General features: G+C 54.3%; 1 protein-coding gene across 4 annotated transcripts in view; it reads right to left on the bottom strand.

The window, feature by feature from the left end:
- Window positions 1–20,765, bottom strand: part of GFRA2 (GDNF family receptor alpha 2) — an 85,981-nt gene extending 65,216 nt beyond the window's left edge. For 2 of the 4 annotated variants that reach the window (XM_040490365.1, XM_040490366.1), the window contains exons 1-3: window positions 20,010–20,761; window positions 14,455–14,769; window positions 8,783–8,866 (exon numbers count right to left, since the gene is read on the bottom strand). In XM_040490365.1, the coding sequence (XP_040346299.1) occupies window positions 8,783–8,866; window positions 14,455–14,769; window positions 20,010–20,049 (439 nt within the window). In that variant the 5' untranslated portion in view covers window positions 20,050–20,761. Of the gene's footprint in view, window positions 1–8,782; window positions 8,867–14,454; window positions 14,770–20,009 lie in introns of all 4 variants that reach the window. The other 2 variants (XR_005795043.1, XM_040490367.1) reach the window with 2 other exon arrangements.
- Between the last annotated feature and the right edge of the window lie 497 nt (window positions 20,766–21,262).

The following is a 21,262-nucleotide window of genomic DNA, read 5'->3' as shown; positions in this document are numbered from 1 at the left end:
GTTAAAAAAACTAAAAAAAAAAAAAAAAAAGCATAACTCATACTGAGGTTTCTCATCACTCTTAAAATGAAATCCACAGTCCTTAACTTACCTGCAACATCCCAGTGATCTGGCCCCTGCCTGCCTAGGTGCCCAACCTCCCAAACCACCACCTCCACCTCACTCGCTGGGTCCCAGGCCCCACCCTCCCTCACAGTGTCCTGCCCTGGGGACCTTTCCCTAGATGTGCTCTCTGCCATTCCACAGACTTCCCATGGCTGGATCCTTCCAGGGAGTCAGATTTTGGCATTCCCAATCTGGATGACCCACCAGCCACCTCTGTCCTGTCCTCCTATTTAATCCTTGCATGCCATTCAGCACTATCTTTCTGTTGTTGCTGTTAATTTGTTTGTTGGCTTGTTTTCTGTTTTTCTCTGTCTCAGGCTAATCGAAATAAGCTCCATAAGAGCAACAGTCTCCCTTGCCTTGTTTGTTCACTGACATTTCCCCAGCACCTAGAACAGGGCACAGCACCCAAGGGATTTTCCTGGAATCTAAAGAATGAATTCACGTACACATTGCTTCTGCAGGAGGGGACGGAAGCATCCAGAAGATGACATAACCTCCACACTGTAGGAAGCCCCAAAATACACATACAGAGGTTTAGTCCACTAATTATTTTTGTTAATCACGTGAAGATAGCCTTCCCATCCTCTAATGTCCCTCTGTATTCACCCCTGCACCAGTGTTCTCAGGGCTTCCCTAGGAGGTAGAAAAGAGGGCTGAGGGCAGTGATTGTTCCCCTGACAGAAGGGCCACATCACCCCCTCCACTTTTTCATTCCCACTCAGGCACAACACACACACACACACACACACACACACACACACACACACCACCTCACACACACATACCACCCCACATATACATACACATACCAATCCATACACACATTCCACTCCACAAAGACATAACATGCTCACAGTGCACATGCGCACACGCACGCACACACACCTCCCTCCACACACTCTGACCCCAGTCAGACCTGTTCCTTTCTTTCAACAGCCTAGGGGTTAAAGGAGTGCATCAACAGATATGGTTGGAAGAGGCATTCCCAGGGCAGTTACCCAAAACCTGCCTTCCACCAGGATAAATCAGGTGAGTATAGTTCATGGCTAAGCCAGGAGCGTGCTCAGGGGGTGGAGAGGGAGACAGAACCTTGCAGAGCCATCTGAGAGCCTCTAAAGAGCAGAGACCCGGCCCAGAACCACCCCACATCCCCACTGCTGGCAGAGCCTGGCTTATATACCCAAGGGGAAGCAAGTAGGTGCCCCTGGGAGATATTGTTTTAGAAGTACCAGAAAATGTCTTCACCCCAAAAACCTCGTCCCAACCATGACATGTCAAATTTTACCATTACAAAGCCTTTCCTTGGGGTTAAACTTTGTTCTCTCCTGTTCTACTCATTCTTTCTTTCCTTCTCGCCTTCTTCTTTGGACACAAAGGCAATGAAACATGAAGTCACCAACACCCCGCTCACACCTTAGTACAAGCAAATCCTCCCACCCACTGACAGGAGCCCAAGTCACCAGCACTGATAGGAGAGGGGAAGAAATGAAACACAAGGGGGAAACGCCTTGGCACCCCTTGATGGGGAGGCTGGCCTGCTCCCAGGTGTTCCCACCTGCTGCTCAGCATGGCCGGAGTCACTGCTCACCCGACCCCATCCACCTAGTCACCTCCCCTCTCCCTGTCCCCACAGTCCCCGTCTGCCCCACCCCACACCAGCTCTCCCTGGCCACCAGATGAATTCTTCCCGAAAGGGAAGGTGTAAGAGGTGACAGAGCTGCGGCTAAAGCCCAATTTTCGTTGACACTCAGAGACTCTGACAGCTGTTAGAAGAAAAATGTGATTTTGAAATTTAAATAACACACTTCTGCATTCAGCTCAGGGAGACAACCTGAGGATAAGCAGTTTATCACCTAAGCCACCATGCAGAGGGGCAGGGAGAGAGGCTGCCTGTTCCTTCAGTTCCTCCCCTGCTATCCCCAAACCTCCCCTACTACCACCTCACAGGGGCTGCCTCAGAAGGGGGTTTCTGAGAGGCACCAGCCCACAGGCTGAGGCTGAGCCAGTAACGCCCTGGCTCACCCATCCCTGCTAAGCAACACGAAGGGAGGAGGGACTGGTGACACGAAGGCTCAGGCCCCCCCTCAGAGGAGCGGGGGAAGGGAACAGGCCTCCCTAGGCACCCAGCAGAGCTGGATCAGGCCCCACTATGGCCACTGAGGCAACCTTCACAGGGGACTGGCTCTGGAGCCCAGTACTAAGCCTCTCCCTCATTCAAGGGCAGCTCAGCCCCTCCCCAGGGACCCAGGCTCCCTAGCCAAGCAGTCATGCACAGCTCCATCCAGGAGAAGTCTGGGGCAAGAGTCCCAAGGGAAGAGACCCCAGAGAGGCCAATCTCCCATCTGCCACAAAGGTCTGTATTCACTGTTCTCAGAGCCCACCAGGTCCAGAAGATGTGTGGTTCCTTCATCATCCCAGGTGAGCCAGGCCTCCCTCTAGGCCATGACACTACCAAGAATGGCATTCCCAGGCCCCCATGTCTCCTCTTCCAAGACTTTCCTGATTTCCCCAGGATACTTGAACTCTCACGGCAGCACTTGGTCCACACTGCCACCAACAATAAGCCTCCTCATGGGTGTCTAAGTGGGTGTCTGCCTACCCCAGTAGACAGTGAGGACATGAGTCTGAGTCACTCTAAAGCAGTGTCTGACGCAGTATCAGGAACACAGAGAGCTCAATGTTTACTGAACAAAACATGTCAGTCCCTGCCCCATCTCTCCCATGAAGCACTTATGAGCAACCCACCCTTCTGTAAACCTCAGATACTCCTAACATGCAGCACACACAGGCCCCCTCAGACTTGCTTGGCCCTCTTCATCACCTTTCCTTGTCCGGTCTAACACCCCACACTAAGCCATTAGTTCCCTCCAGCCCTCAACAGTGCTGCCCTTGGCCACCATCTAAGGTGCCCCAGTACCACATGAGGAACCGTGCATGTGTCCCCACCAATCCTCGCCAGGCAGGCCCAGCCACTCCATCTTACAGGTCAGTAAATGAGGTCCAGAAAGGTCAAGTGACCCGCCCTGTGGTCTCCCAGCTGGTAGGGCAAGGCCAAGATTCAAATTAGGTCTAGCAGGCCCACCCACTAGTCTAGGCCCACCCACTAGTCTATCCTCTATGGATATGTAGTAGGAGCACAGCACAGTGCTAGGCACCCCCAGACAGGCATGGATGCGTAGACACAGAGACCACAATCACAACATGTCAGAGTGTGGTGGCGTTCATCTGTCAGGGGCCACCCGCCAGGTTCTGGGCAGGGACTGGAGCCTAAAGCCTGGCAGCCACTGGAGCCTAAAACAAGAACATCCTTAGGCCTTTCCTGCCCCCACCCAAGCAAGACTGCCCACCCCAGAGGCTTACTGGCCAACTGAGGCAGACGCTGCCCACAGCTTCTTCCTCCAACCCACAAAAGGTCCCAGACCCAGATGTCTTGCCAGCCTCCACATATCCCCATCCCTCCACAGTGTAGCTCAACAAGGCCAGGGTGGCTCAGCAGGAGCCCCCAGGTCCTACTTGCCCTGAAAATTGCCCAGTCACCTCCCACTCCAGCCCCCACCAAGCACTATCGTGGGTGGAAGGCAGCCTCATGTCACCAAAAGGCTTGCAACGATTTCCCAAATGCAAGCTTCCAGGCCAGCCCTGCCATAGCCTGCCATATTGCCCTTAGAGAAATCACTCCATAATAAGTTTTAAATATTGTAGTGCAATATGCCCCAGCTCTGGGTAAGGATTTACCTGCAGTATCTCATTTAGTCCCAACAAAAATTAGAAGGTAGGTGTTTCCATCAGCCCCTTGCTGTGTAAGAAGAAACCAGGGCTTAGAGGCACCTGCCTGAGGCAGACGCTGCACAGGGGTGGGAGCAAGGACTTGAATCCCAATCCAGTCTGTCCCAGTTCTCATGGTCTCAGCTTCCTTTTCTGTCAGGGGAAGAGGTGGGCCTAGGTGATCTCTGAGTTCCTTTATAGCTACAGAAAAGACAGGTTTGCATAAATATGCTCCACACGCATGCATCTGCTAAGGCCTGCATGGGATGGAGGCCCTGGAGGCCCCGTCCCTCACCAGGAATGCACAGCCTGTCCCTGAGGCAAGGCCCGTGACTGCGAGGGAAACCACTGCCTGGGCCTCCCAGACCCTTGCCCCTCACAGTGAGGGCCTCCCTCCATGTGGACAGAGAGGTACCACTTCCCTCACTCTCCATGGAACCCTTCCACAACCTCTCTCTGCCTGAATGATCTCTCCTTCCCTTAAGAAGCTCTTCTTCTCTTCACCTGTTCCATCCTCTCCTGCAACCCCAGATGCGACCAGCTGGTATTCAGTATTCACAGGGTCACACCCAGGAATGGAGGGACTCTCAACTTCAGCTCCCCAAACCCCCTGTCCACTACTAAACATCCTCAGCAAAGAGAGGATGACTAATTCTGTTACCCTACATCCATTCTCGGTGAATCCTCTGTATCAACCCTGTCGGTAGGTATCACGTTCCCATTTTACAAACATAGGCACTACAGCTCAAGAAGGCCCAATGAGGCCCAAGATCACACTCCCCTAAGTGGCTAGGTTGGTGGGGCACCTGGGTGACTCAGTCCGTTGAGCATCTGACTCTTGATTTTGGCTCAGGTCAGAATCCCAGGGTCATGGGACCAAGCCCTGCGTCTGGCTCCATGCTCAGGATGGGGCCTGCTTAAGATTGTCTCTCTCTCCCTATCTGTCCCTCTCCCCCCCACCCTCTTCCCCTCTCAAAATAAAAAAATTAAAAGTGTTCAGGTCAAGATTCAAACCCTGGACTACCATTTCAAGGCCCACACTTTTTGTGCACTGGACTAACTCCCTAAACACTCCATTTTATGCTTGCAAGGGCAGCTGAATTGCTAGAAACAAGAAAAACCTCAGTTCTCCATGAGCACTCCCTTCCCACCTGGATGCCTCAAACATCACTGTGGCCATGGTTCGGGGCACAGCCAGACTGCTCTCCTCCTGGCCTTAGACTCAGGGCTACCGGGACACCAGTAATCCTACTCCCAGTCACTGACCCTAACCCTAAGCCTAGTCTTTGAACTAGGCAGATCAGAGGGGAGGTTTGCCTTTACCCCAGTGCCTCTGGCATCAGAGAGTGCTAGAGGAATCCTGGCAGCTTTTTTGCCAAGAGAATCCCAGCAGGACTTTCTAAAAACCAAACAGACAGAGGAGGCCAGAGATAAAGAACACATGTTCCAGGAGGACCCAATGACAGGGGCCCAAATTCTTAGGCAGTAGATGTTAAGGATATAGTGGCAACTCAGCCCCAAAGATACAGGAGCACCCTTTTCTGAGTTCCTAGGGCCCTGATTGGGGGTATCATGGTGTAGAGAAGGGCCACAAAGACCCCATGCTCCCCACTCACAGCCTTTCCACACAGATGATGGAAGAGGCAATGCACAGTCAAATATGGGTGTGTAGAAGTGGAGAAGGGCTCCATACAGTCCTACAGGGTGGCAGCCTTATCATCCTAAAGCGCCAGTACAGATCTTGGGTCCCACAGGCCAGGCCTTCCCAGCTAGCAAGCCACAGGCAGGTGACATATGTGCCCAGATACTGACCCTACGGGGCAGCCAGACAGGGGCCCATGTTCCCCTGAGCTCCAAGATGCTCTGCTCACCCTAGTATGCCAGGCAATAATGCCACTGTCTGTGTGCCTTGGTGGGAAAAAATTAGGGAGCCCTGCTCTAAGGTTGGGTCTTCCTTCTTCCAAAATGAAACATAAGGTCTGCAGCAGGGAAGTGACCTGCCCAAAGCCCCTCAGTTAATTTGGGTCAGAGAATGTAGTGGTACCCGGGCCTCCCAGCCCCCCACCCAGCCTTCCTTCTGCTGTGTGCCCCACCCTGGCCCACTTAGTTTCTCAATGGCCTGGCCAGGGCCCTCCACCCAGTTATGTGCCCAAGTTTCTCCAACAGGGCCACCCATGCACCATCTCTGCAGCTACTCTGGGTGGAAAGGGGTCAACAGGAGCAATGAGGGGGGAGCTGCCAAGACCCCGAAGGCACCCCTCCATTCTATGGGGAGTGGGCCCCAGAGCCCAGGGATCCAGGGTCATGTGGGACCCAGTTTCACCTGGGAAGTAGATAAAGAAAGCTGATTCAGTGAGCTGAAACCCAATAATTTCCTCATTTGTCTTGTCAATGTCCTTGTCCTACAGAGTATCACGCCCATCGCATAAAGATTTTCTGCTAGAAAGATGTTTAGTGTGAGTCTGGGAAGCAGACCTCTGACCTTCATCCTTCAGGGCACAAGTCAAAACTATTTCTTTGTTGGAGATAAACCCAATGACTCCCACCCATGTAGTAGTGCTCAGCTGGCAGGGTGGGGAATGGTTACATCAGGGCTGCAAGGCATCCCTACTCCATCATCACCTGCTGATGATATTCTCAACCTGCACCTGAGCCCCAAAACTGTCTCGAAAGGAGTGGCCAAAGGTGGATTTCTATCCAAAACTAACCAGGATCGGCTCTGAAGTCTCCAATTCATTCACCACCACCCCCAACCACCGCCAGGGCCCAAGGGTATATCTAGACGGTCACCCTTTGGCCAGTGCCTCCTTTCTGATGGAGTTCCAGGATTTCTCCCACCAGGTATATAGGTATCTTCCCATCTCAATCCCTTAGAGCATGTATTCTCTTTTTTTTTTTTTTTTTTAATTTTTTTTTTCAACGTTTTTTATTTATTTTTGGGACAGAGAGAGACAGAGCATGAACGGGTGAGGGGCAGAGAGAGAGGGAGACACAGAATCGGAAACAGGCTCCAGGCTCTGAGCCATCAGCCCAGAGCCCGACGCGGGGCTCGAACTCATGGACCGCGAGATCGTGACCTGGCTGAAGTCGGACGCTTAACCGACTGCGCCACCCAGGCGCCCAGAGCATGTATTCTCAATGGGAGCGGAGAGTATCACCCCCAACCAAGCAAAAATCGGTTCTTGGGCAGGCAAAAAAAAAAAAAAAAGCAGGTATTCCTTGGCACTTGCTATGGACCAAATTGTGCCCAACAAATTCATATACTGAAGTCCTAACCTCCAATGTGACTATACTTGCAAACAGAGCTTTTAGGAGGTAATTAAGGTTAAATGAGGTCATAAAGGTGAGGTGGTAGAGCCATAATAGAACTGGTGTCGTCATAAGAAAAAGAAGAGCTTTCTCTCTCTCTCTCTCTCTCTCTCTCTCTACCCCACTCCCTCTTTCTTACCCTACCGCCACCCCACCCTGTGAGGACACAGTGAGAAGGTGGCCATCTGCAAGCCAGGAAAGGAGCTCTCACCAGAAACCAAACCCTGCCAGCCCTTGATCTTAAACCTCCAGCCTCCAGAACTATGAGATAATAAATTTCCGTTGTTTAAGCTCCCCAGTCTATGGTATTTTGTTATGGCAGCCAAAGCAGACTAAGACAGTATTTCTCTACAGAGAATTGCTTTTCTCCTTAGCGGAGCCATAATGGAAAAAGAAAGTTTGAGAAACACTCTCCTAGAGAATTCTTCATTTGAAAGGGTTTAGGGTCTTACTGGAAAGTCTTTCATTTCATAGTTTAGAGTACTGCTTCTCTACGACACTAAAGTTGTGCCCCCAAGAGGCATTTGGCAATGTCTGGAGACATTTTGGGTTGTCACGACTCAGTGGGCTGCTACTGGCATCCAAAGGGTAGAGGCAGGGACACTGCTAAATATCCTACAGTGCACAGGACAGCTCTTCCCACAGGAGAGAATTATCCAGGTCAAAATGTCAGTGGTGCTGCCATTGAGAATGGTTTAGAGCAAAACAAACTTCAGGAGCCTTCACATTCTGCCACAAAACTTCCTAGAAACCTGAGGCCTGCAGCCTTGTCCTGTAACAGCCTGCCTGGCCACCTTTAAGCACCAGTGGTGGCTCCAGGAGGAGCTCACCCCCAGCCCCCACAGAGCAGTTCCCAAGACTGGAAGGCCCCCACCTACCAGTGCCTGAGCAGGGGCAGCTGCCCTGGGCCCACAGGTCTCCCAGAGGCCAGAAGGAACAGGCCAGGAAGAAAGAACCAACAAACTCATCGGACTCCTACCCAAGGACCATAGCAAGCAAAGCCAGAGCTTAACACAGTCCTTCTCACTTCCTGGGGGAGGCCAAGCACCAGAGAACCAGAGGCTTCACGGTGGAGTTCAAGAAGAAGACCCCTCGAGGAAGGAGAATCCCAGAGCAGAACCAATAATAGTGATACTACCGCCACCAACCACAGCTAATAGTTCCTATCCAGGACCCTGCTGTGCTGCCCAGCAGCTCGCTGAGCACTTTACAACCATCAACTCATTTGGACATCATGACAATCCAAGGTAGGTATTGTTCCACTGCACAACTGAGGAAACTGAGGCACAGAAAAGTTGAGCAACTTGATCAAAATAGAATTCCAAAGTGGAAGAGTTGGGAATTAGAAAGAAGGACCCAGGAGGGCAAGACCAATAACAAACTAGGAGAGTGACACCAGGTTTCAGATTCAAGACCTACTGTATGGTGGGCTCGTTCCACCACTCCACACACAACCTTGGGGGTGGCTGTTATGGTTTCCTCTTTTACAGATGAGGACTCGAAGCTCAGAAGCAGTAAGGGGCTTGCCAGTGGAAGGCAGAGCCAACTGAAGGCCAGGGCACCTAGGAGGACTGGGAGGCCCCAGCAAGAGCCCACTTACCTGAGAAGATTGAAGCAAGCCTGAAGATATCTGAGAGGCGGGAGGTCACCGGCTCATAGGGTGAGGCTTCATAGAACTCTTCACCTGGAAGAGAGAACCAGTGTCAGGCACAGGCCCACCCTTCCTACAGGACTAGACGAGAGCAAGTTATGAATGAAACGGTGAGCATTTCACACAGGTAAGTTCTTTCTCACCAATTAGAGAAGTCCCCACAGCAGGTCAGTACTGCCAATACTCTCCTCTACTGACCTCCCTGCATGTCCAGCCCTTTCTAAGGCCTTCCAAATGCTTCTTGAAAGAAGGCACTGGGGAGGTGCCCATGGAAGGCCAGGTATAAATCACAGGATTTGAAGCCAAAGGCCCTCCAAAGTCATTCAGTGCAACTTCCTCATTTCACAAGCGAGGACCCTGAGGTGGGCCAGGGAGGTGAAGCAACCTGACTGAGATCACACAGCTACTCACGACAGAGCTAGACTAGACTCTGGTCCCCTGACCCTCACACCAGCATTGTCTCTCGTCACACTAGGTTGGCTCTGCCCAGGCCACGTAAGGGCAGAGAACTTCCTCTTTGCTTCCCATCATGTCATCATGATAGGGCTGAAGGTCTTCTCAGTGGAATCCTGATCCCCAGCTTGTCTGACTGACTCCCTGCCACCTGATGGCTTCTCAGACTTCTCCTCGAGGCTTCTGGGTGCATCAGAGATTCAGTGAATGGAAAAGCAAGCGAGTGACAGGAGATAAATGGCACAGGGATGCCCTGGAGACCCACCGCCTCCTCATGGGGACTCCCGCCCTTTGCCAAAACCTCAGCAGGAGAGGAAATATCCTCTTGAGACTTTACTGTGAGGAGAAATCAATGGGTAATCACTCAGACTGCGTGTTTGTGTTGAAGGGGCGGGGGAGACAGGTGATGACCCACAGCTTCACACATTGATTTCCTATCCACCCAGGGCCCAGCACCTAAAGAAGAGTACATGTGGGGTGGTATCCATGGGGGCCACCTGCAGGAAGGTACCAGCCATCCAGAAGAGGGGACTTGGAATCTGCCTGTAAAGGGCGCATTCAGCCAGGCCCATGAGGTCACCCAGAGGCTAGCACTCCAGGCTTGTCCAGCCCTCTGCTGGTTCACAGAGAAAGGCATCTGTCTGCTATATCTGGCAGACCCCCCAAAAATGGTACAGATTCCCCAGATGTTCATTTTCTCCCTGGAGAAATGTCCTCTACCCTTCACTTTACCCTATACCCTCATGCCCTGCAACACCCAGCAAATGCGTTACACACAATGGGTGCCCAAGTGGTATCTTACTATCCAAAGGTTATTCTTTCAGGCCAGTCCCAATCCCACCTTCCCCCTGGACTGTCACAGGGCTGTACCATCTCAGCAAACTCCACTCTACCCACAGACACTGGAGAAACTCCCGGTGGTGGGGTTACCAGCCATTGCTATTTGTTAGGGCCAAATAATACAAGAGCTTTTGGTAATAAAAATGATGTTACACTAAGCCTTCTATGTACCAGCACCATTGAAAGTGCTTTAGGTGTACTAACTCATTTAATTCTCTCGTCTATGAGATAGGCACTACCCTTTGTTTTATTGATAAAGAACTGGGGTACAGAGACGTTAAGAAACTGGCCCAAGGTCACACAGCTGGTAAGTGCCAGGTTTCAAACCCAGGCAGCTGACTCCAGAGTCCAAGTACTTAAACATTATGAATACTGTCTCCAAAAGTAAAAGTGCTATTGAACCAAACTGTTCTTACACAAGTAGCGCTGCTGTTTAACTTTTTAGAGTCAGTCTTATGCCAGCCAGACTGCTCCCCCAGACCAGGTCCTTCTCTCCCGTATCTGGCAAAGCTAGGCCCGCGAGTATGGATCAGCTAGTATGACTGACTGGGGGCGGGATGGGCGGGGGTGGAATCTCTTGGGGAAAACAGCCTCTTCCAGGACTGGCTGGAAAAGGTCCATCCTATTTAAGTCAACCCATGCTGCCTGTTCCTGTGGCAGAATTCACCAGTGGGAAATCAGAGACCTGGCCACACGGGCATCCCGGCAACCAGATTAAACTAGATCTAGGATGTCACATTCCTGGGCCATGACCTGGGAGAGGCCTTTGCTCTTCACATCTGAAGGAGCAGAATGACCTCAAACTTTAGTGCCACTTTTGGAGAAGTCGAGAAGTGGTCTCAAGTCCCCCATGCAGCCAACCAACAGTGACAGTGCCACCATGTAAGATAGTGGTGGTTGTGGTGGTGTGACAGAAAGGGAAGATGAGCCCGAGACCACAGGATCTCTCCAGGGCAGCTGGAAAGGGGCCTGGATAAGGAGTCCTGGGGGGCCCTGGTCCCACCAGCCCCCCTCCCTGCACCTCAGCTTCCCCACCAAAGTGGGAGCGGGATGGAATGATCTCTAGGTCTTTGCAGTTGGGACCATCTAGGACCTGAGCAGAGGCCACAGTCCTGCCACCGCCAGCTCTGTCCACTGCTAAGGACCTCAGACTAGGCACAGCTCAGCCTCAGGTGGAGGGAGAAGAGAGGAATCGCACCCACCAGCCAGGACCAAGGAGAAGCCACAATCAAAGTCCAAACCCGCACAGATCTCTCCACTCCACAATCCCCCACCCCGCCCCAGGCCCAAGCCGGGTTATTAAGTGTTATTAAAGAATAGGGAGGAAGTGCTTACAGCCTCCCCCAGGGAGACCACTCATCCCACACCATGAATAATTAACCCTCAGGTGGATCCTGTCACTCACAGGAACATTACCTGCTGTTAAAAGGCCTCTCAGCTTTCCCTGACCAACCCTGGGCAGAAAATACCTCTGACTCCTAACAGCCAGGAATGGGGGCAGGGTAGGTTTTGAGGAAGGAGAAAAGCAGGGAGTCTACTTTTCCAGAGTTGGCCCACGGGAGGGGTCTCCTAGCCTGTATGCTTGCCAGCACAGGGACCATGGCTGAATCTGTGTTCTCACCTTCTGGAGCACACAGTAGGGGCTACACAGACGTTTGCCTGGTAAGGGAACCAACAAGCCAGCTCACGCCTCCCCAGGCTGACATTCCTGGGTTGAAAGGGCCTTGAAGACCACATGGCAGGATGCAGCATAAATGCACAGAACGCACACTGCTATCATCCAAATGCCTCACTGCCTGGCTGCGATCAGGAAGGTTCTTGGTGTTCTGACACGGTGATGCCAGAGGGAGCCATTCCGGTGGCCCTCAGGTGGCCCACCTGGCTCTTCCAGCTGGCAGTTCTTCTGTCCCCTCCCCAGTGCATCCGTCCTACAAGCCCTCAACAAGCCCATCCTGCAAGCCCTCAACAAGCCCACCCCCAAGTGCCACGCAGCCTCCCTTGGGTTGAGACTGAAGGCCATGGGAAAGAAAACAAGAAACTAAACAAGCCAGCTGTTGAATTAGGAACCTCAGTTTTCACGCACTACAGAGGCATCCTCCGGGTGAAGACCGCTCCTTGCCTTGCAGAGAATAAACATCACTCGCTTTGTGGCGGTGTTTCCCTCTCTGCTCACTTCTAGTTCTAGGACTCGAAGCTACTAGGAACAGGAGACCTACACATGAGGAATTACTTTGCTATTAATGGTGGTAACACTGTTCATAATTACATGCCCGGTTTACTTCCAAATTCAAGGCAGATTGGAACCATCTTGGCCACTGGTCAGGAATCCCTCATTCTCCAGCCTCACACCCGATCCCAGTTTCCTCCTTCCCTCCAGCACCCTGCTCCTCCATCCGAGGCTAATCAAGGGCACTGTTCCACAGTGCAGCCCTCTCTCTTCACCTCGACATCCCTATCACTCCCAGTCTACCTTAGAATTCAAGCTGCTCCACCCTCTCACCTCTTACAAAAGAAGTCATCCTTTGTTCTCCTCTCCTCTTCACTCCAAAGTTCTAGAAGACATCCACAGTCACCACTCCCAGCCCCCAGCTCCCATTCACTCCCTAACCAGGCTTCTGCTCCCAGCGACCACCTACAATGCTCACCCCAAAGGCATGAGGGACATGTCCTAGAGACTGTGGACCCTCTCTCCTCCCCAGGTTTCTTGGTGTACCTCCCACCTCTCTCCCAACACCTCCCCCCAACCTCTGCAGGTCCCTCTCCCTCCCCTGCTGGCACATCTTTAAATGCTGGGGGTCCTGAGGGCTCTGTCCCTGCCCTCCTCTCAGTGTGTGCACCCCACTCCCATGGCCCCAGTCACACCTACAGGCTAATGGTGGCTCCTCAATCTCCATGTCCAGTGCCACTTCCCCACCTGGACTCCAGCTGTGTGCAGGGCATGGCCAGTGAGAGCCATGTGCCCCAAAATAAAGGAATCATCTCCCTGCTCTCCCCCCTTGGCTGCTTCTTATGAACCAACCCAGTTGCCCAAAAGAGAAAACTGCCCTCCTCGAGTCCTCTCTCTTCACCAAGACCTGTTGATTCCACCTCCTAAATAGCTCTTGAACCCTCCTCCCTCTTTCCTGCCACTGTCCTTGGCCAGCTGGCCAAGCTGCTGCCCTCCAGGTCCCACATCCCTCCCCTCTCCTCACCCCATCCCCACTTCCAACCCCCCACCTTACTACACTGAGTCACTTGCAGACCGGCAACTCCCTTCTGGGAGTCTTTGCCCAAGCTCCCCTCCACTTCCCACACTCTCCCCACATTCCTCCCTCCCCCCCACTGTGTAACTGCAGCTCACTCCTTAGTCTCAGATCAAAGGCTGCCTCTTCCAGGAAGACTCTGTAGATTTCATAAGAGGCTGCCTTGGGCTACCACAGCACCAGTGCTTTCTGACAGCACTCACACCACCAAGTGACAGAAAGCCCCTCACTTATCTACATCCCCTCACAAACTCTGAGCTCCAAGAAGCCAGAGGCTACCCCAGCTTGTTCTCCACTGTTGCACAGGCCTGGCAGATGAGAACCTCTCAATAAACAGTTGTTGAATCAAGAAATGAACGTCTAACCAAGGCGGCCAATCCCCCTGCACTGTACACAAATCCCCCACACTGTAGTCCGGAGGGGAGGATGGGGGTGTGTGGAGTGGGTTGTTAGGGGAGGGAGCTGGTAAGGTGCCACCTTGGGACCTGAAGCGGCCTGCTGCCCACACACTGCCCCAAGCCCTATAGAAGGTGCCTAGGCCAGCCCTGCAGTCAGGAAGACACCTGAAGAGCAGGTGTCCTGGCAGCAGGAAGAACAGAAATGGGACTGCCCTTCGCTGAGCACCCAGGGCTTCGGGGAGTCCCAGGGACTGGTTTGCTTGGAAGCACAGCTCTGCATGCACAGGACCCACCCTCCCTTCTCCATCTGCCTGGGTACCCCAGCCTTCCCTTCTCTGTTACCACTTCACTCGTCCATCAGTCCATCCATCCTCTCCCGACCCCTACCCTCTCCTTTCTCCAGCCTTGTTCTTCTCCCACCACCTGGCCCTGTCTCCTTCCCAGCTGTCACTCTCCCTCCTCCTCCATGTCTCCAGGCTAACTCCGACAACCCCTACTTCCTCTGCGTTCTAGGCCCCCGTGGCAGGGGGCGACAGAGAGCTTGCCAGTTCCCTCCACTACCAAGTCCTACCCTGAACCTGCCCCACCTCCCCACCCTCCGCCCTGCGCAGCCCTCCCCACCACCCCCATCCCACCGCATCCCTCCACCCCACCCCCCCCCCACCCCGCCAGGCCCGGCTGGGCTTACCCTCGGTCAGCCCCAGGTGGATACTCCAGTAGATCTGCAAGCACTGCAGCTCCCTCTTCATGCCCCGCTTGCAGCGGCAGTCGTAGAGAGGGCTCTCCTGCAGGACCTCCAGGGCCGCCTGGCACTCCTTGTTGGCCAGCATGGTGTTGCGGTCCCGGCCTGCCAGGCACTGCCGCAGCGTGCGGTAGCGGGAGCTGCAGTTGGATTCCGCGGCGCACAGCTCATTGGCCCGGACGCAGTCCACTGGGGGGCGCCAGCCGTGGAGCTCGGGGCCCTGCAGGGAGGAAGGGCTGGCCAAAGAGCGGAGGGTCTCGTCTGGGTGGTGGGGAGGGAAGACAAGCATGAATGAGGGCCGCCATAATCTCTGACCCAAGATGCAGGCCTGGGGGCTTGCGCCCTTCTGGGAAACTCCACACCCATTTTACTCCAAAGCACACCAAGGCCACCACAGAGCCGGTGAGAGGAAGAGCTGTGAAAGGACTCCAAGACACCAACACCCCTCCTCAAACCAGAAGGAGAATTCGAGCTGTCATTCTGCCCTGGTTCTACCAGATTCCCTTCCGATTCCACCCTGTCACCCCACAGCCCTGGGCCCAGGAGCAGAGCACGGGAAAGCCAGAAGATCCTTCGGAGAGACCACAGACCCTGTAAAAGACCAGGAGGCCAGAGAAGAAGGTCACAGCCTCAGCAGAGAGCTGGGGGCTGCAGGACCTGCTTGAGCATGCGGAGGGGGACCCTCACTTTCCTGCTGCCCAAACCTCCATCAACCTCAGTTCCAGCCAGAGGTCCAGCCAACATGCTGGGCTAAGCCGGGAAAGCAGCAGAATATTATTTAACCTTCCTAGTCTGTTAGGACTTTAGAGACACAGTGTCCAGCCCCCACATTTTACCATGGGGTTGGGGGGGTGGGGGGACTGAGACCTAAAGAAGGGAGATAACAACTCAAGGTCACACACAGGCCGAAAAGATCCCTCAGACTCCTAACCTGTCCATTCTAAGTTCCCAGACCCTAAGAGAAGACCCCAAGAGACAAGCCTGAGCCTGTGGCCTGAGGCAAGGCATGCCTGGAAGGGAGCAGCTACCTCTCCCCGGCCCAACCCTCCACACCTTCCAGTCCAACTGCACACTGGCTAGAGAGCTGAAAACAGGATTTCTGTAGACAAGCTTTACCCCAGCCCCACAGACAGAAAGTGCTGCAGGCAAGCCTGACAAGCAACTCGATTTCCTCTGTGTGTGTGTGTGTGTGTGTGTGTGTGTGTGTGTGTGTGTCCAGACGGGCCTTTTCCATGTCTCTCTCTCACACACTTCTCTCTCTGACTTCCTCCTAAGGTCTATTTCTCCATCACCTTTGCTCTTTGAATAGCTCTGTGCTCTTGCTCACTCTCTCTCTATAGCATCTACTATTTTCTTCTCTTTCTTCCCTCTCTTTCCACCCTCCCCTGAAACCCTGTCCCCCTCTGTCTCTCCTTTTTTTTTTTTCTTTCCAAAAGCCAAATAATAAGCCAATTACAAAAGAGAAAGAGCTTCCCTCCTCAGACCCTGGCCTTGCACATGGAGCCTCACCTCTCCAAAAGTGAACAAGCAGAATTCAGCCACCTTTCTTACCCATCACCCTCAGAGCATCTAAACCCACAGGCCTCTTGAAGGAAGGGGCTCAGGGAAAAAGATTCAGAAGTGAAGGGTAGGGAGGGGCTCACTTGGTCCTGTCAAAATCAAGCTCCCAAAATGGTTTCCTCTAGACACAGGTATTTCCCTGGTCTCCCTGTCCTCTCCAAGCCCCTCACTCCAGATTCTGCCCCAGAAAAAGCTCTTCTGTGCACCAGAGCCAAGACTGCCTTTTCCAAGACCCAGGAGTGATCTGGGAGGCCTCCTCCATTCCATCCAGCCCAAAACATTGTAAGATCCTAGGCCAGAAGTCCCCTCCTCAGAATCCCCCCCACACACCCTACCGCATTCCCTATCCAGAACAGCCACTTCTCATTCCTTCCCCCAGAAGGCCCTGCTCACAGTGGGGGGGGGGGGGGGGGGGGGGGGGGTGCTACCACAGGGAGAGAGCGACACCTAGAGGCAGAGCACTGCACCACGAGCCTGTCACTCCCTACAGCTGCAGAGGGAAAAGGAAACCGCTGCTGGAAGGGAGGACACTCACCCACAAGAAAAGGAAGTAAAGGAGGAAGGGGTAGGCCAGAGCAAAAGATAATACCTCTCCCATTGACCATACCTCTGCCCCAGGACAGGAAGAGCTGAAGGCTGTGACCAGGCTGAGACAAGACCAGAGAAGAAGCCAGCATGGAGTGGGGGCATCTGCCCAGGCACTGGCTGGAGAGGTGTCCTCCACCCAAGCAGAGGCAGCAGCTTTATTTCCTGGCTTCAGCAAATTCTTAGGTCCCTGAGCAAGACTCAGTGCATGTGGGCCACCCACAACCAGCTGAGCTGACCCAGCCTCACTTGCACCTGCTGCCCCCACCTAGCCAGCCAGCCTGCCTGCTCAAGAATAACCCAGCCCTGGGACTTCCACTGACTTCACCCCAACATCCCAGCAGCTTTCTCCCTTCCTATCTTGACTGAGCCTGAGGATGCACTGTCGGAGACAGACTGAGAAAGGAGCATGTGGGCAGGTTTAAAGGTCAGGACATTGGCCTAGCGGACTGGGGCAATAAAAGCACTTACCCTGCATGCCCGGCAGGTGGGGTCCGGAGCCCCACGGAACAATCCTTACAGAATCCTGGGCTCCTGTGCCAAAAGCAAGGGCTTCCCCCATGCTGCCAGTGGGCACATGTGACTGGGGCAGGAAGATGCTCTGCAGAGAGCCAGTGAATCCTCTCACCAAACTCTCTGACTGCACCTATCCCTGGCTCTTCTAGTTGGCGTCACGACCCCCAGAACCAATCAAGCCCAGCAAGAGAAAGAAATAGCAACTGAGAGCCTTGGTCCAGGAATTCCAAAAGAGTAAAGGTCAGAGGGTACTCTGGAGATGCTCCCAAGTTCTAGGTCAGGGAAAAAACTCAGATCCATCAAGAAAAGACATGTGGAACAGCTCTTAGAGACAAGGGGGACCGAGAGACTACGTGGAGCTATACTGAACATCTTGGCAACAGCCAGAATGTTCATTCTCCCTCCTGGGCATGTCAACACTGGAGGTCAGGATGACTGGCCAGAAAGGCCTCTCTACCCCAAGACCTCACTCAGAACCTTAGGGGGTGCTCACTGAAGACCTGTGCTCCTGGGAACATGCTTCACCGTGCCTCTCACACACTGAAACTGCCTACCCAGTCTCAGGCTCCACAAAACCTCTCCCCCAAGTGGAATTTCCAACCAACTCCCAACAGTAGGATCCTTGCCAGGAAAGTGGCCCTGAGGCTGAAGTTTCCTTAATAACAACGTATCCCTTCCTCCTTGGTGGGCCTAACCCACAGCCTTCCGATATCCTGTGGTCACTCAGTTAACCCCTCCCCTGCCCTGGCTTTGGAAAGGGGCATCTCAAGGGAAGGGCTTTGACCAAAAGGGCTGCTTACCCCCTGCTCTTACTCCTCCTCTCACCACTCAGCCCCCAGGGTCTCAGAGTCCAGGGTGCATCTCTGACACACGCAAACACACACACACACACACACACACACACACACACGCATGCATGCATGCTCTCACACACCTATATCATGAGAACAAAGTCAACTCCTCTAGCCCTCTCAGCTGAAAAAAGCCTGCCTGCAACATGGTGTTCTGTGCCGAGACAGGACTAAGGGGCCCATATTGCTGTTTTCTATCCCAGGACATTAGAAGCCCCCTCTGGGGTGTACACAGCTCAGCAGCGCACAATCTGGTTGCTTTTCCTGAAATATAATTTTCTTTTCTTCTTGGCCCTGCTCATTCTTGATCCCAAAAAGCTGGATTTTCAGACCATCAGTGGGAGAAAAGGTCAGGTTTTATAACAACCCCTTTGGAATGAGAGTCCACTTGCAGTGGGTAGCCAGGAAGGGCTGCAGGATCACAATGGGCCTGGAGTACCTCTCCAGCTCCCTCCCACACCCTCTCCTACCCAAGAGAGGAGCTGCCTCAGACTTAGGAAGGCAGGACCTCCAAGGCCATACCCTAGAGCAGGGCCAAGCCCCCTAGGAAGTTTCTGGGAAGGGGCAAAGGATGCGGGTGGACAAAGGGTCCAGCGCCCAACCAATATTGACTCAAATCCCCTGTTCAAGTCAAGTGAGCACTTATTAGACCATCCAAATCTTTCCAGGATAGGCACCTACCTCCTCAGGCCTTCCCCTCTCCCCTCTACCAGGAGGCAAAGGGTACACTCTGGACCCAGCCTGGCAGCCTGGCTCACCACTGGCTAATTCCAGGCCAGGGTGGTGGGAAGAGCATCCACACTGAAGCAGATGTGTGCTCCCTCAACACATGCATTCCACAGCTCCCTCTCTGGAGCACCTTCTCCAGAGCAGCAGCCTTGCCTGGGACTCCAGGTCTGCCCAGGGCCTCAGAAACGCCTTCTCCCTCACCTCCACTCCCAGAATGCTCTCTCTGAACCTATTTCCCAAGCAACTGAGATTTCACATAGCACAAAAGGGGGTGAGAGGTTGGGAATTCTGGGTGGGAAAGAGACTGCCCAAGGTTTGGGGGCACCAGGCAGCCCCTCCTCCCTGCCCTTGGAGGAGGGGGCTTACAGAATGGGCACTGGTCTTTGTTCAGATCTCTTTCTTCCAACATCCCTCTCTTTCTTCATCCAAGGAAGCAAACTTTGACCTCCCTCCTCTTCCTACAAACTACAGGGTGCCCCCGAGGCCAGAGGTGGTGAAGGATAGGCAGTGAATGGATGCTCCAAACCCTCCACTCCGGCCCAGGTATCTGGCTTGGGTCTGGGCTACAGGAAGGGCAAAGGGTGGGGAGAAACTTGAAAAGTGTTCCAGGGAGCGGGGCCACTGGAAAGGATTTCCGGGTGCGGGAAGCGGGATGCACTTTCCAGAGGTTGATTGGCAGGTGAGGGGATGGCTGCCATCGCTGCCCCCACACACGTCCAAGCAGGAGCTCCTGGAGAAACCCATGCTGTCCGCCCGAGTCGATCCGGGAGCCGACAAGAAAGATGGAACTGGCATGATTTTTCTCTCCGCGACACTGTGCCTCTCCCCACCCACCCTCCTCTCTTCCAAATCAAGAGTTGCAATTCTTTTTTTCTCAAGTTGCCGCAATTTGAATCCATTATTTTGGGAGAAATGAATGCTAGTAGCATTGTGTGCGAGTAAGCGAGTGTGCCTGTGTGTGCGTGCGTATGTGCGGGGATGGTTAGGGTGTTCCACGTCTCCTTCCCAAGCCCCTTCGTAACCAGCCAGCAGCGGTTCGCGTCCCTCCGCCCTCATCCTCGCCGCCCGGCCCCGCTCGGTTCGGCAGCGCTGGGGCCCGGCTCGCTCCGCGGCGCGCTCTCCCCGCCGGTCTCCAGCCCGCGCCCCGCTCGCCCGCCGCGTTCCCGGCTTCTTGCCGGCGCCCGAACGCGCGGCCCCGCGCGGCCCCCCAGGCTCCCGCGGACAAGCTGCCCTCCTCCGTCCCCGCCCGCAGGTACTCACCTAAAAAGAAGAGGAGGCAGAAGACGTTTGCCAAGATCATGTTAAATAAATCCCACAGTTTTTTGTGTTTTTTTTTCTTTCTCCCTTGGGTAAAAAAAATAATAATAACAACAACAATAATAATAGCCAAGCAGTGATAATCAGCCCCAAATCCAATGCGGAGATCCCAAGCTAGTCCACCCGATGAAGATCCCGAGTCCTGCGATTCTCGCCTCTGGGGTGGGGGGTAAGGAGGGCGGTGGGCTGCCTCTCGACGCCCTTCTTGCCCACTAAAATGAAATATACACGTATGTGAGGATATATCTGCTTTACAAGCCGAGAGCCCGGTCGTCGCTCTGTCCTCCCCTCCGCTGCTCCGGAAAGGCGCGAGTCTCCGCGGGTCCAATTCCCCTGCGCTTCCCAGGAGCGGACTGGGGAGGTGGGGGAGAGGCGATTTGAGAGTGAAGGGCTGGAAGGAAGCAGCAAGGGTGGGGGTCAGAATAAAATGCAAATAGAGAAATCCACCGACGGGTGTTAGCGCCAAGGAACAATCCGGTGGGAGCTTCGAGGACGAGAGCCCGGAGTCGCTTCTTTCGCACCAAGACGAAGAAAAGATTCAAACAAAAAAAAATCTTCTCCCGCTAACCCTTGCTCGTCTCACTTTTTTCTAATGGAATTCCAGTGACCGTGTGTATCTGCGTGCGTGTGTCTTTCTCTCGTCTCCCTCCCTCTCCTCTCCCTGGCTCTCGCTCTTTGCTCTCGCTCTCTCCAGCTCTCCCTCGCTCTCCTCCCTCCCTCCCCCTTCTCCCTCTCTCCCTGCTCCTCCCTCCGCCCGCCCCCCTTCCCCCTTCGCGGCTCCCTCGCCGCGGCTCTCGCGCCCGCGCCCCTCTTCTCCGCCCGGGGCTCGGCGCTCGGGCTCCCAGGCGGCTGGCGGCGCGGGGAGCGGGAGCGCGGCGGAGAAGCGACACTCTGCAGCGGCGGTGGCGACACGGCGGTGGCGGTGGCGCCGGCGCCGGGGAACGCTGGACGAGAGGAGAGCTCCGCCGCTGACTCCCTCTGCTCTGGCGCCCGCCCTTCTCGGGACTGACCTGATGCCTTGGCCGGAAACTGACCCACTTGCGGGGCTACGGCTCAAGCCCACCAAAGGCTCCGCACCCTCCCCCTCCCCCGCCGCCCCACCAGACCTCCCCCTGCGGCGGGCGGTTTGCGCCCTCCAACCCCCACTGCCCGTGCCCCCGCCGCCTCGGTCCACGGGTCCTGGAGGCCTGGGGAGG

This window comes from Herpailurus yagouaroundi, unplaced genomic scaffold (assembly GCF_014898765.1).
Source record: "Herpailurus yagouaroundi ecotype Mexico unplaced genomic scaffold, PumYag 181, whole genome shotgun sequence".
Lineage (NCBI taxonomy): Eukaryota > Metazoa > Chordata > Mammalia > Carnivora > Felidae > Herpailurus > Herpailurus yagouaroundi.
This window is presented reverse-complemented; position numbering and strand designations above follow the sequence as displayed.